The sequence below is a fragment of the Athene noctua genome, chromosome 8, assembly GCF_965140245.1.
Source record: "Athene noctua chromosome 8, bAthNoc1.hap1.1, whole genome shotgun sequence".
Classification (NCBI taxonomy): Eukaryota; Metazoa; Chordata; class Aves; order Strigiformes; family Strigidae; genus Athene; species Athene noctua.
In genome coordinates, this window is record NC_134044.1 from 9,977,091 (window position 1) to 9,990,736 (window position 13,646).

The following is a 13,646-nucleotide window of genomic DNA, read 5'->3' on the forward strand; positions in this document are numbered from 1 at the left end:
AAAGTAAATCAGGGGAAAAACTTAAAAGTTTCTCTGCTTAAACATCATGAGAAGAGTTAACTTATCTAATTCCCAGTCTTTCATTACTCATCGTTTAAAACAAATCTAAACCTTTGTTTTGCATTCTAGAGTAGATAACCTTTTTTTTTTGTTTCAGTAAGAGAAAAAATATTTTAGGGTGGGGTTTTTTTTTTAATATTCAGCTGATGATGTAACTGGCTTTAAAGTGTTCCTTTTAGGTGAATTAAAAAAAAAGTCCCCTTGTGTTATTCTGAACTATCATCAGATAAATGTAGAAGAATTACTAGATGCCTATACACAGATGTGCCTTTCCAGTAGATTTAATTGTAACTTAAAGATTTACTGTTTTGCCCTGTGAATTCAGAGCTTAAATGAAACTTTTGGAAAAGGATTGCACAGACTTTAATTCTTTAATTGGAGGAGTCTTTCCCCTCCATCTCCTTCTCTGCTAATCTGTAATCATGGTGTATGGGGGAGATATAATTTCAATATAAAACTCCGTTGTTTCAAGGGACTGCCTTTTTATAGTCTTTTGCATTCAGGCCTGTGTTGTCACTTGCTGCTTTGTATTTGTTCAGAGGCATTAAAAATGCAGTTTTGCCTGAAGAAGCAAATCAGGATACCATTAACATGTATGTTTGTGGATATGTGTTAAAGGTCTGCAGTTCTAATCCAGAAGTTAACTACACGGCTATAAAGACAATTTTTAGTTCAGATTAGTTTTCCTGCAGAAGAAAAATTTATCTCTTCATATAGTAAAGGATTCCTTAAATGTGGCTAGTTTTAATTCTGATATAGGAGTGTAATGTTTAAAGTAGAATTTGATTAATATCACAATACATGGTAAAATTTAGTTCTGTTAAAATCTTTATAGAAGCTTTAATTGTTAGTTAAACTTCCTATGGAGTTCATTTTTCAGTATGAAGGAAATGCTGGGAGAAATGGGTACATATAATCTTTCTTGGTGCTGCCTTGTCCCATAAAGAAGAGGAAAGTTTGTTATACGAAGTGGACTTCCAAGCACAAATCAGAATTTTGTCTGCCCGTGATCTATTTTTTAAACACAATTAGAAATGTAGGGTGTAAGAACTTAGGAGTTTTAGCCTTTTCCGTTATGCAAGCAAAGTGTTCTGAATATTGGAAAGCTGAAGAATGTTGGTGTTGACCTACTTAAATTACTTGTTTGTAAGTATTTAGATTTAGGAATTACCTAAATTAGGTAATTTTGTCTAAGCTTGACACAACAGTTCATTATATTTGATTGCCATACTTGCCCTCATGTTATTTTGTTCCAAGTTGTGGCATTATTACATAAGTCTACTTTTTTTTTTTTTTTTTCCTCTATTAAGGAATACAGTGTTTCTTAATACCTTGTAACATGTTTTAGCAAGTGAGGAGAATTGGAAAATTTCACAAGATACCTTGTTGATTCTAAATGTCTGAGTTCTTTTCATTTTTGTCTTTCATACCATGCATCTTTTTATTGCCCGGTTCCATTTAGAAAAGGCAACTTGTGGAGGTTTATTTGGTGCAGCTTTTTGAAAAGGTTTATGACAATTTTAATTCTTAAATATAAGTGCATATAAATTCTATACCTATAGGAGTTGCAAAACTCATTAATTATTTTTTCCCTTTCAGAAATTGAATACACTGGGAATAATTGATGCATTTTTGAGGTCAGCTGCAAGTCAGGCAGATCTGAATGTAGATCATTGCACTACCTATTATAAGATGTCCATGCAAATTAAAATGGTCTAGATTAGCCTAATTAATGATTCATTAATGGGATAAATGTATATCTCAGAATAAAATATTAACCTTTTGATTCTTAGGAGAACTAAGTGTACTCACCCTTCTAGCTAAAATTATTTAAAAATAGATATTTAACATCTTTAAGATCAGGTGCTGCATTAATTTTTTTCCAAAACCAGTGATATCCCAGATAATCTGTAATTTCTTGAATATTTATGCTACTATATTGTTAAAGAGATTTATTTATCCCTGTGTTGTTGCCAAAGTAGCAGAAATTCATGGTTGTTAATAAAGTAGAAAAATTTGCTTCTGCCTATTTATGTTTTATAATATTTCATATGTAGTTAGTTTTTCTGCTTCCTTCCGTAATGTCTTTTAATACATGGATTAGAGAGCATACCTAATACTAATTTCATAAAATATGCATTTAATTCAGGGTAAGATAATGTTGAAAATACTTCAGCGATTAAGATGTAATTAATTGGAAAAATTAATTTAAGCAGAGTTTAAATTTAACTATGCCCAAAAGATGAGCTTTATTCTGATGGTTGATTATTTTACGTCATCTTAGTTATAGGTTATATTGTCATGTGCTTGCTTTTATATATGTTGGTATGTGGATTTTGCTTTGTATGTGTGTTCTTTTGTTGGGTTGGGGGTGGGGGGGTGGGGGTTGTTTGTTTGGTTTGGTTTTAAGAAGGGTTTGTAACTAAACCCAGAATTTATGGAAACATAATAAGACATAGTGGGGAAAAGTAAACTGGATTTTGGTAGGGGAAAGTGATGCATCTAAAGCCTGTGAGACTTACGTGAAACAGAACATTGGCAAGCACTTGGATTCAGAATGTTATACATTATTGCTGATACTGAAACTTACTGTGAAGTTGCAGGAAGGTTCTTGCCATGCCAAGTCACTGAGTGGGAATAGTACCTTATGATCTTGAAAAATGTAGGGTGCTATGTAAATAATATTTTAGGGTGGGGTTTTTCAGAAGTGTTCAGCTGCAATTCATGATTTCATGTGAAAGGTCAAAACCGGACATTTCTAATAACGTCCTTTGTATTACTTTTAATATACTTTCTACAAGAAAATATATTTAATTCATGATCACTGGTTTCATAATTGTAGTCAAGGTTCTTCAAGTGTTATAAGCTACTTTTAGGAAGACCGTGAAAGGTAACTGAGGTCAGGTAATTTAATGACTCTACGTGTGCCTGCAGCTTTCTTGGGAACATTCTGTGATACCTTCACACTGAAAATTTGAATGTGGTTTCCCTAAATTTGAGAATAAAGAAATGTTCACTGTGCAGCAAGTATTCAGTCTCTATACTTTGAATTTCCAGATATTAATACAGCAAATATTTTTCCAATGCATTAAGTAACTCAAATATTTTTTAACTTGCAGTTGAAGTATGTTTAAAAGCTGTTGCACTAGAGGGCAGTATTTTTCTATTTAATGTAGTATTTTGAAGTGAACATTCAGAGGTGCTGTCTCTTCTGATTTAGTGTTTGGTTTTATGTGTCTGTTTAATCAGTTCTTGATAATCTTGACTTCTTGGGCCCTTCTCTTGCAAACTCTTGGACAGTTACTTTCTTTACACGTGTAAGTAGTTATCTAGCAGAAATAAGTTCTGAAAGCTGTAAAACCTTTATGAATGTTTAAAAGATTGTGGCACTTAACATTAGTCTTAACAGCTGTTTACAGTAGAAACTGTACATTGGAAAATATTACCGAAAGCTACTGAGGGAAGGGCGGGGAAGGGAGATGGACTTGGAGACATACTCAAACATAAGGACGGATGAGAGAAACCTGCTCTGTGTCCTACAAAAGAATCATATATGCAGAAGAAAGGGACATATGGACAGAGGCAGTATATTAATGTGTCATAGGAAGGGAACAGAGAAGAAATGCTGGGCATGGGGAGGAAGGGAACATGGGAAATTAAATACATGCAAGGCAGCAGGAAAAGCAAGAGTCAAACCAGGTGCATTGGAAAAGGTCTTCTCATCTGTTTTCACACACTAGCGTTCTTCAGATACAACTGTATTTCTATATACAGAAAAATAGCTATAACTCACAGTGCTATATACATTCTTTCTGTGCAACTTCTAACCTTTTAAGAAAGGAAAGCACTGACAAGGCCTTCTTTCACTATGTTATACATCAAACTTGTTTAAGCAATGAGGAGAAATTATTTAAGTGAATAAAAAAAGGGAAAAAAGCAGAATCACAAGTGTTATTCAGAAAGATCCATTTTTGACCTTTTAATGATTTCTTATTCTAACTTCAGTGAGTTATGTAATAAATGGTGGAAATTACCAAAACCTGTTCATTTATGGATTGGCAAACTTACCAGAAACAGTAATGAGAATCTGCTTGTATTTCTTGACCTAATTATTTGAGAGCAGTATCCCTGAGGCCACACTAGGTAGAGTACAGCAGTGGAAAGGGTGTTGTGCCGTAACTGCCGTAAATTGTTCTCAACTGATGCGCTTGTCAGGACTTTCCAGATTTGCCAAAAATACTGCCTTTGGGGGAAAAATGTCCCCAGTTGGAATAAAAATTCCAAATTACTGAAATTTGGATGGACAGGAAGAAGTACAATATTTTCTTTGGAAGCAGTAAAAGTTTTCCACACCAGAAATACCTTGATGTGTCGAAGCCAAAAGGAACTCCCTGGTCCTTGTCCTTGGGGAGCTGTAGCTGTGAGCGCTGGCAGCAGTGCGAGTCCTCTGCCCCACCGTCCTGCCAATATGGTCAGGCAGCACTTCTGTGATTCTCTTGCCAGTTACAGCAGAGAAATTCAGTGTGATGTTTCTTCTCCAGTAAGGTTTTTGGCTCTGAAACAGCCTATTTGCCATTGAAGCTGAGTTGCTGCAAATAAAACAGGAAAACCTGTGCAGGTATTTGTGGAAGAAACTTGTGGTTTTTTTTTCTGGTGGAATTGCTAAGTATTGCTGTTGTTGGCAAGTTATTGTTTTTTGGTTTTGTGAAATATTTTCCCATTAAAACATTTGTGACATTTCCAAGCAGTTGCACATATACCTGTCCTGAGTTAAGAAAGGTTTGTCCTGCTAAACAAAGTAGGTTAGTGAGCAGTATGCAGGAAGGCTGTAGTAGGAGCAACTCAGTTACCCAATAGTAAACTTCAACAGTTTGAAAAAGTGTTTTGATAAAAGAAATATTTAGATTTTATTTCCCTAGTAGAGGTTGAGAATTTTCAAATTCATTTTATTAGGGAGGTGGATGTTGAGATACAGACTCATTAGAAATGTAGTGACATGCCAGAAAGTTGTTAGATTTTACAGCCCACAAGTTTGAAATTTAGTTAAAGTTCATAAATGAAATGTGGGGGAGGAGGGAGAAACTTGCTTTTCAAGCTTTTTTTTAGTGTTTGCTTGCATTTATTACTAATGCTGTGTAGTTAAAGGAAATGTCTGAAATACTTGACTAAGAAAAATTCTATTTTTCAAAATTGTCAAGGTGCTTGTATAAATAGATGGGTAAGGTATAATTTAAAGTCTGAGTTTTCAACATAAAACATCCTCATAGTACATCTGTATAAGAAACTATCTAGGATATCCTCAAAGAAGGATTCTATCACTCAGTGAGAAAAAAGTATTGCAAGGTACAAGTGCACACACAGAAACCTACAGTATATAGTGACCTGTAAATGCAAATCCGATTTTACTGGGCACCAGCTTTCCCATACAGAAGAAAAGTGAGATTGCTTAATGTTTTCCACATGACTTTTCAGTACTGAGTTTCCCGTTTAGTCTTCTGTTGACTTTTGTTTTAACAGTAAAAAAGGGGCAAGAAGATTACTCCTCTTCCTCCTGACGTTTGTTTTGGAACAAAGGGAAAGGGATTTCACAATTTCTGACTGAGGACACATGGATATGCTACTTTCTGGATTCTACTTTCCCTTTTTTCTTGTTGTTTTACACTAAGAATGAATGCCTAAATATCATATTTGTGTAGGAGACTTGTAGCCCAAATATCCAAGAAAGCAAATACAAAGAATATATCGTACTAGCTGGTGCTTGTCACCCTTTACTTAGCATAAAATACAACTTTGTAAAAACTAAAGGTATATGGGTCAGATAACCATGGCCTTTTGGAGGGCTTCTGAAGCTATGAAAAATGATGGGAATCATGTGCTTTTCTAATGTGAATATAGAAACTGAGGTGCTAACGTGTTGAGATATTGCACTATTTGTGTTGGAACTTCCATGGTCCCTGTAGTTTTTGGAAGAAAATTATTCATTTTCTTGAGTAAACTGCTGTTATAATTCAAGCAAATATTACTTCAGACATCTGTGGTTTCTTCATGTGGATGAAGATATAGTATGGCGTTTGTTAAGGATTTTCGTTTTCTAAATTGAATTTATTATTCTTATTAGGTCATCCTTGGCAAATACACCTGGCTTTCATATGAAGATGTATACATTAAAGCTGTTAATTTTGGAAATGGCTTAGCAGTATTGGGTCAGCAACCAAAGACTAACATTGCTATCTTTTGTGAGACTAGAGCTGAGTGGATGATTGCAGCACAGGCCTGCTTTATGTGCAACTACCAGCGTAAGTATGCGCCTTTTCTAACATTTTTATGTCTTTTGATCTTGCAACACAATCTGAAATAAACTCTTTTCTTACTTCACTTTATATAAAGCTTTCTTAGTATATAGAACATATAAAATTACAAATAAAAAATACTGCATAAGGTAGAGACTGCGCACTTCATAGTGTTTATTAAATAGAGAAACCTGTATCTGTTTGCAGATGGAGTATGGTTTCAGTAAGTATAGCTTGCTCAGTGAATTTGAGAGGTTTATTTCCTTTTAATCTCAAATCGGTACAGATTTCTAAGTTTCTAAAAACAAACAAACAAAAATCACACATTAATTCATTGACTTGGTTTCAGGAGTTGACGTCAAACCTTCATCTCTTCCTGTAAGTTTTGTTTTAACTGTGTGTTTTGTCATTTCTTCAATTTTGATTTTGGTTAGAGTTTATCATATTTGTTATCTCTAAAAAGTGAAAAGGAGTAAGTCCTGACCTTATTTTGGAGACCTCTTTCTAATTAGAAAGTTGCTTAGTAACTCCTTTACTAGTAAACTGTAAGTCGTTCCTTAACACAAACCTTAGGCTGAGCTGACACATTTTTCTTAATTCTCTCTGCCTCTTGACTTTCTTATAGTCCATTGCATATCATTTAATGCATCCTAATTTAACCTGGGTGCTGATTTGAGATTATGCTCAAGGGCAAGCTTGAGTCCAAGTTATTATTTCAGAAACCTACCTTAAGACTATGTTTAGTTTTGGTGAGCTATTTAAAGTCAGTCTGTCTCATTCATAGTATCTGTTTTAATCATACACTAACTGGATCCTTAACCCTGGCAGTGGACTGAGACTAGGTTCTCTGCCCTGGGCAATACTCCTCATTTTCTCATGGAGTGACCATAAGAGAAGTGTCTTTTGGGCTCTTCTGTCTGATGACAGTCTTAGTCCTATTCTGTAATTTCTAGTTACTGATCCTTTAGTCTTCTGCTGTTTATTGTGGAGACCAAAAACTGTGTTGGGGCAGAGCTGAGTCTGCTCAAGGAGGAGGAGGTGCTTTCTTGGCAGAATGTGTGGACTGGGCAGTTGCAGGCTCTGTTGGAGAGGTGCCTTTGAGGAGTAGCAGAACAAGGCAGACTGACTGGAGATGTCCTTGCACAGCTTTGCTGCATAGGGTAGAGACAGATGCAAAGCCAAGTTTACTTCCCTTTCACTCAAGCCATGTAGAGGGCCACAGCTGTATCTGAGGTACATCTCTGCCACAGTGGGAAACCTGCTGTATACCCTAACCTAGTCTGAGTGTAGGCACAAGGGTATGTGTAAGAGCTCTAGGCATGAGAAACCTATTGAGTGCTGATCTCAACTCAGTATAGGAGTTGTTTTTGCAAATGTCTGTTTCCTCATCACTTCTTAATATGTCATTTACCTAACTGTAAGCTCAGCCTGGCTGGGTTCTGTGATGCTCTCAGGGGGACATTTCTCATTTTCCCACCAGGCACTCTAGAAGCTGCTTTTCCTCACATGCTTTGGCCTCTTCTCTCCCGTGCTAGATTTTCTCTCCTTCAATAAGAGATGGGCTGCAAAAGCCAGATGTGCAGAAATTCCTGATTTGCTAACTACCTACACTAAAGATATATATCAGTTAGACTTTTTTCAAAATTTGGAAGCAAGCCTAACAAGCAAATTATATCTTAAATGGTCCCTCTCTGCTCTAAGCACGAGTCTGTTTCAGTTTGAGGAGCCATATGTTCATGAGTATAAAGCAGTTTTCATTTAATTAGGTCTTTACTGTGGGCCTGAGTGCTTATTTTATGTATACCTTTACGCTGTATTGTTCCCTCAGTTTAAGGGTGGGATTGGTTACAGGATGTATTGCCTTAGCCCCTACCCTTTCAAAATCAGCTTGCTTGCCTTCTGTGATAACTGGGTCTGTGGACAAGGAGAAAGTGGATGTTGTATACTGTGACTTGAGCAAGGCCTTTAATCTCCCATAGGTCTGTACAGCCAAACTATTCAGATAAAGACTGGCTAAGTAGATGGTAAGATGGATGGAAAATTCATTGGATATTGGCTGAAAGGATTGTAATCAGTAGCATGAAGTTAGTTGCCAGCTCTCGGGGATTGATACAGAGTCCAATACTGTTTAATGTCTTTATTGAAGGCCTGGATGATGGGACAGTGCAAACACAGGAGGTCATAGCCTGTAGCAAGTTGAGGGGAGCAGCCAGTACACTGGAGGGCAGAGCTGATGTACAGAGGGGCCTGTAAACAGGAAAAGTTGGCTGGTGGGAACCTTGTGGAGTTCAGTGAAGACAGTTACAAATTTCTGTGCTGGAATATCTCATGCACCAGTGTAGGCTGGGGGGCAGCTGGATAGAGAGCAGCTTTGTAGAAAAGGACTTGAAGGACCTGGTGAACAATAAGTCAACCATGAGTATGTGTAGTGCCTTCTTGCAGCTAAGGCCAACAGCATCCTGGGTGGTAGTAGCATGAGTGTAGTGGGCAGGTGCAGGGAAGTGATCCTTCCCCCCCTTTTGGACACTAGTGAGACCACATCTAGAGTACTGTGTCCAGTTTGTGGCTTCCCAGTAGGAAGGAAGACATTGACATACTGGAGCAAGTCCAGTGGAGGGCTGCCAAGATGCTGAAGGGGTTGGAGAACGTGACATATGAGGGGAGGCTGACAGAGCAGGGTCTGTTCAGCATTAAGATGAGTGAGTTGAGATCTTGTTGCTGTCTAGAACTATCTAATGGGAGTGTACAGAGAAGATGAAGCCAGATTCTGCTCAAAGGTGTGTTTTGATAAGACTGGAGACAACAGGCACAAGTTGAAACATATGAAAATTTGATTAGATGTTAGGACAAACTTATTCGTTGTGAGGGTGGTTAAATACCAGAATAGGAGCCTGGAGTGATTGTGAAGTCTCGATCCTTGGAGATACTTGAAACTGGACTGGTCATGGCCCTGAGCACTCTCGTTTTGTGCAGGTGATCTTCCCAGGTACCTTCCAACCTAAATTCAGTGATATTTTTGGTCCTTTCTTCAGTGAGTGACTGCTGTTGACTTGCCTACCAGAGCAGAAATCTGCACAGGCTGTTCTCAGATGAGATGCCTGTGTTGCCTTTAAACTACATGTCTCATACCATGTCAGTTCTCTTTTATCACTTTTGAGTTGTTAGATTCCTAGTGACTATCCTGGGAATAAAATGCAAAGGCTTGTATAAATTAATTTTTTTCTGGAAGTGATGTACACTTACAAATCCTAGGAAGGTTTCATAATTTGAGGAAAAAAAAAATTATCTGAGATAGTGGATGGATGTCGTGTGCAGAATGGTATGCATGTGTTTTTAGTTTTGTTGGATTAATGTTTCAAATTCCCTTACTGAGACGTGCTTCAGCACACTGTCTGACGTGGTATTTAGCATCTAAGCTGTATGTCATCTTATGTGAACTTGGCTGACTTGTGTGTTAGCAGATAATATTATCATGCAGTATTTGTGGTCAGTTTGCTGAATGAATTATAAAATTCAGATGATGTTGAAGTGTGGCAAGACATTGCTGAATGACTTATATTAGCATTTTTCAGTTTACAAGTTTCACAACAACTAACTGCTGTGGTAGTGTTGTGACATTCTTTCCAAATGGAAGTGTATTAAATCTGACAGTATGTGCCCAGAACTGATGTCAAGAGAGCAGGTTCATCTGCTTCATACGTAGTGTTGGAGAGAATGCCTTTTGTACTAAAGAATTAAAATGAAGAAAGTTTGTTTTGGAGTACTTGCACAAACAGGTAGTTTTATGATTAGAAATATTTACTTGATTGTAAATTTCACATTGTTTGAAGTTATCAGAGTCTTGTATTTGCAGGAGGTAGAGTGGGATTGCTAGTAAAAATAGAAAAAAAAGTACTAATATGAAAACAGGTTTTCTTCCAAAGTATCTCCTCTTCATCTCTGTGAAGAGCTTTTCACCAGTGTGGACAAATAAAACACCTGAGTACATAACCAAATAATGAAATAAATAGGGAAAGTTATGTTTCATTTTTCAGTCACACCTTCCTGAAGCTTGAGCAGAAGTGGTTTTGTCAGAATAGATTTGGCTAAAGCCTTTAAAGGTATATTTTGCTTTTTATTTTTGATTTATGATGGATGCCAGAATGACTCAGTTTAACACTTTGGTTACACTGAAATAAATGGCAAACATTCTATTAATTTCTTTAGGGCAAGGCTTTGTTTTTGTATATTAGCTGGCAAGTTTAGTGGCAGTTAAATTTTCTGTTTGTCAGACTTCTAGAGCAGTAGTTCAGATATCAAAGACTCAATTTTACTATTGCATGTGTAAAGATGAACACAAAAGATAATCCCCTTCTCAGTATGTTTTCAAGCGAACAAGGAGAGAAAAAAGTTACCTAAACTTGCCTGAAAAGGTTTAGGTGCCAGGATGGAGAAGTGAGAATTTCATAGATCAGAGTCATTGCTCAGGTTTTTTTCTCTCCATGGTATCAGTACACCATCATATAAATGGTATCTCTCTCTTTCTGGTTAGCTCTGTCATATAGCTCTAAGTTGTCCTTGATGGACTTATTTGTGGATAGGTAATCCACTACATAAATGGTTATTTCAGAGATTATACTTTTCTTTCCAGGCAGTGTGTCGTTTTGGTTTTACTTGTTGGCTTGGGGAAACTGAATTTCTGCTAGATGTTTATATAACAGGGGTCACTGCAGTAAGTAGAGAGAGCTCGTGGGAACTAGCTCCCACCAAATTAAAGAAAACACAGTGCATGTGCATTTGCCCTGCAACAGTTCTGAACTATGATGGACTGTTTTAACAAGGAAAAAAAAGTAGAGGTCAACTATTTACTTTCTTGTGTAAGAAAACTGCTTTTGAGTTCTTCCTTAGTATGCTACACTGGGTTAGTAACTGCCTGGATTTCAAATCTTAGCATACAACATTGTTTGATTTTATTTTATTTTTTATTTTTGCTGCAGTGAACATAGTATAGTTAAAGCCATAATGTACAATGGGGTGTCTTATGTTTTTGAATATTCAGCTAAATACAGACTAAAATACAAAAGAAATTCAGATACCTAATGTGACAAAACTTCCAGCACTCATGTAATTATTAATGATTGTGTTGATTGACCTTAGCTTTTTTGAGATATTCCTCTTCAGCATTCTGCTTGGAAAATGGGAAATTATTGCTTTTTGCAATACCTTTCTTCCTTTTTGAGCTGCCTTTTTATTGTCTCTTCCTTTTCTTTTCTCATGCAGTTTCCATTAAAATGGCAGGAAATTAAATATGATTTTAAAATTGTTAATGTAAAATTATTGCGGTTTAACACTCTATTGCTAATGAGCTGTTATTAAATACAGGAAATGGCATTTCTAATAACTTCCTAACTATTTTCTTTCCTTGTTATTCTGTATTTCTCATGATTTAAGTTCAGTGTCTAATGGTTGTGATGATTAAAACTTCTGTGGTGGGTAGATCCTGGCTGGATACCAGGTGTACACCAAAGCTGCTCTGTCACACTCCTCCCTCCTCAGCAGTACAGGGGGGAGAAAATATAATGAAAGGCTCATGGCTTGAGGTAAGGACAGGGAGAGATCACTCACCAATTACAGTCACAGGGAAAACAGATGCAACCTGGGGAAATTAGTTTATTACCAGTCAAATCAGAGTAGGATAGTTAGAAATAAAACTAAATCTTAAAACACCTTTCCCCCCACCCTTCCCTTCTTCCCAGGCTTAACTTCACTCCCGACTTTCTCCTACCTCCTCCTCCCTATCCCCAGTGGCACAGGGGGACAGGGAATGGGGGTTGTGGTCAGCTCATCGCGTGTTGTCTCTGCTGCTCCTTCCTCGTCACACCCTTCCCCTGCTCCAGCGTGGGTCCCCCCCCAGGCTGCAGCCCCTCAGGCACAGGCTGCTCCAGCGAGGGTCCCCCCGGGGTCACAAGTCCTGCCAGGGAACCTGCTCCAGCGCGGGCTCCTCTCTCCACGGGGCCAGGGGCCCTGCCAGGAGCCTGCTCCAGCGCGGGCTTCCCACAGGGTCGCAGCCTCCTCCGGGCACCCCCTGCTCTGGCGTGGGGTCCCCCCCGGGCTGCAGGTGGGTCTCTGCTCCCCCGCGGACCCCCCTGGGTGCGGGGCACAGCTGCCTCCCCACGGGCTGCCCCACGGGCTGCCCCACGGGCTGCCCCACGGGCTGCCCCACGGGCTGCCCCACGGGCTGCCCCACGGGCTGCCCCACGGGCTGCCCCACGGGCTGCCCCACGGGCTGCCCCACGGGCTGCAGGGGAACCTCTGCCCCGGGCCTGGAGCGCCTCCTGCCCTCCTCCTGCACTGACCTGGGGCTCTGCAGAGCTGGTTCTCTCCATGTGCCGACTCCTCTCTCCTGGCTGCAATTGCTCAGTGGGTTTTTTCTCTCCTTAAATACATTATCCCAGAGGCGCTACCGCCGTGGCTGACGGGCTCGGCCTGGGCCAGCGGCGGGTCCGTCCTGGAGCCGGCTGGCATTGCCTCTGTGGGACATGGGGGAGGCTGCCAGCAGCTTCTCGCAGAAGCCGCCCCTGTAGCCCCCTGCTACCAAACCTGGCCACACAAACCCAATACACCTTTATTATGTTGTTTTAAATAGATGGGAGAATGTGATAGCCACAGCTTTATTACAGTGTGTGAGAATCTGCTGATGACATGTATTACAATGTTATAATAATTTCTTATTAGCAGTCAATTGTAAAAGGCTAGTAACAGAGCATGTAAATTCTGAAAAGAGAGGTCATGTAAATGAAAGCTCTTTTCTTTCCTGTGTAAAACAGGACTGTTAAACATTGTATTAAACTGAGAACAGATGCCTACTTTTAAAATGGTTAAAGCTATGAAGGTATGAGAGTGGATCTAGAAGGGAATTACATAACCTAATGTGGTTTTGGTGCCTCTAGTTAGACCTTGAAAAAAAGTAAACAGTCACATAGATGGTGGTTCTTTATTCCTTCTGGGAGTAGCTGAAGATTATGCTGTATTTGAATCCTTGTAATACATATTTTTCAAAACATAAATCTATACCACCTTTATGTTGGTTGACAAATATTTTTACTGTGTTGCCGAACAGAATAGGTTAATCTCAGCCCTTTATCATAAACTAAACTTGAAAGCGTAACATAGAGATTCACTGTTTTTTTCCCACTTTGTGTTTCAGTTGTTACTCTGTATGCTACTCTGGGAGGCCCAGCAATAGTACATGGGCTAAATGAAACGGAGGTCACCACCATCATTACTAGTAAAGAATTGATGCAAACAAAATTGAAG

General features: G+C 38.7%; 1 protein-coding gene across 6 annotated transcripts in view; it reads left to right on the top strand.

Moving 5' to 3' along the window:
- ACSL3 (acyl-CoA synthetase long chain family member 3) overlaps positions 1-13,646 on the top strand; it is a 56,541-nt gene that overhangs the window by 22,168 nt on the left and 20,727 nt on the right. For all 6 annotated transcript variants that reach the window (XR_012634031.1, XR_012634030.1, XM_074911788.1 and 3 more), the window contains 2 exons: positions 6,179-6,356; positions 13,537-13,646. Coding sequence is in view for 4 of the 6 variants with exons in the window: in XM_074911788.1 (XP_074767889.1) it covers positions 6,179-6,356; positions 13,537-13,646 (288 nt within the window). In the remaining 2 variants the exon portion in view is untranslated. The remainder of the gene's footprint in view (positions 1-6,178; positions 6,357-13,536) is intronic.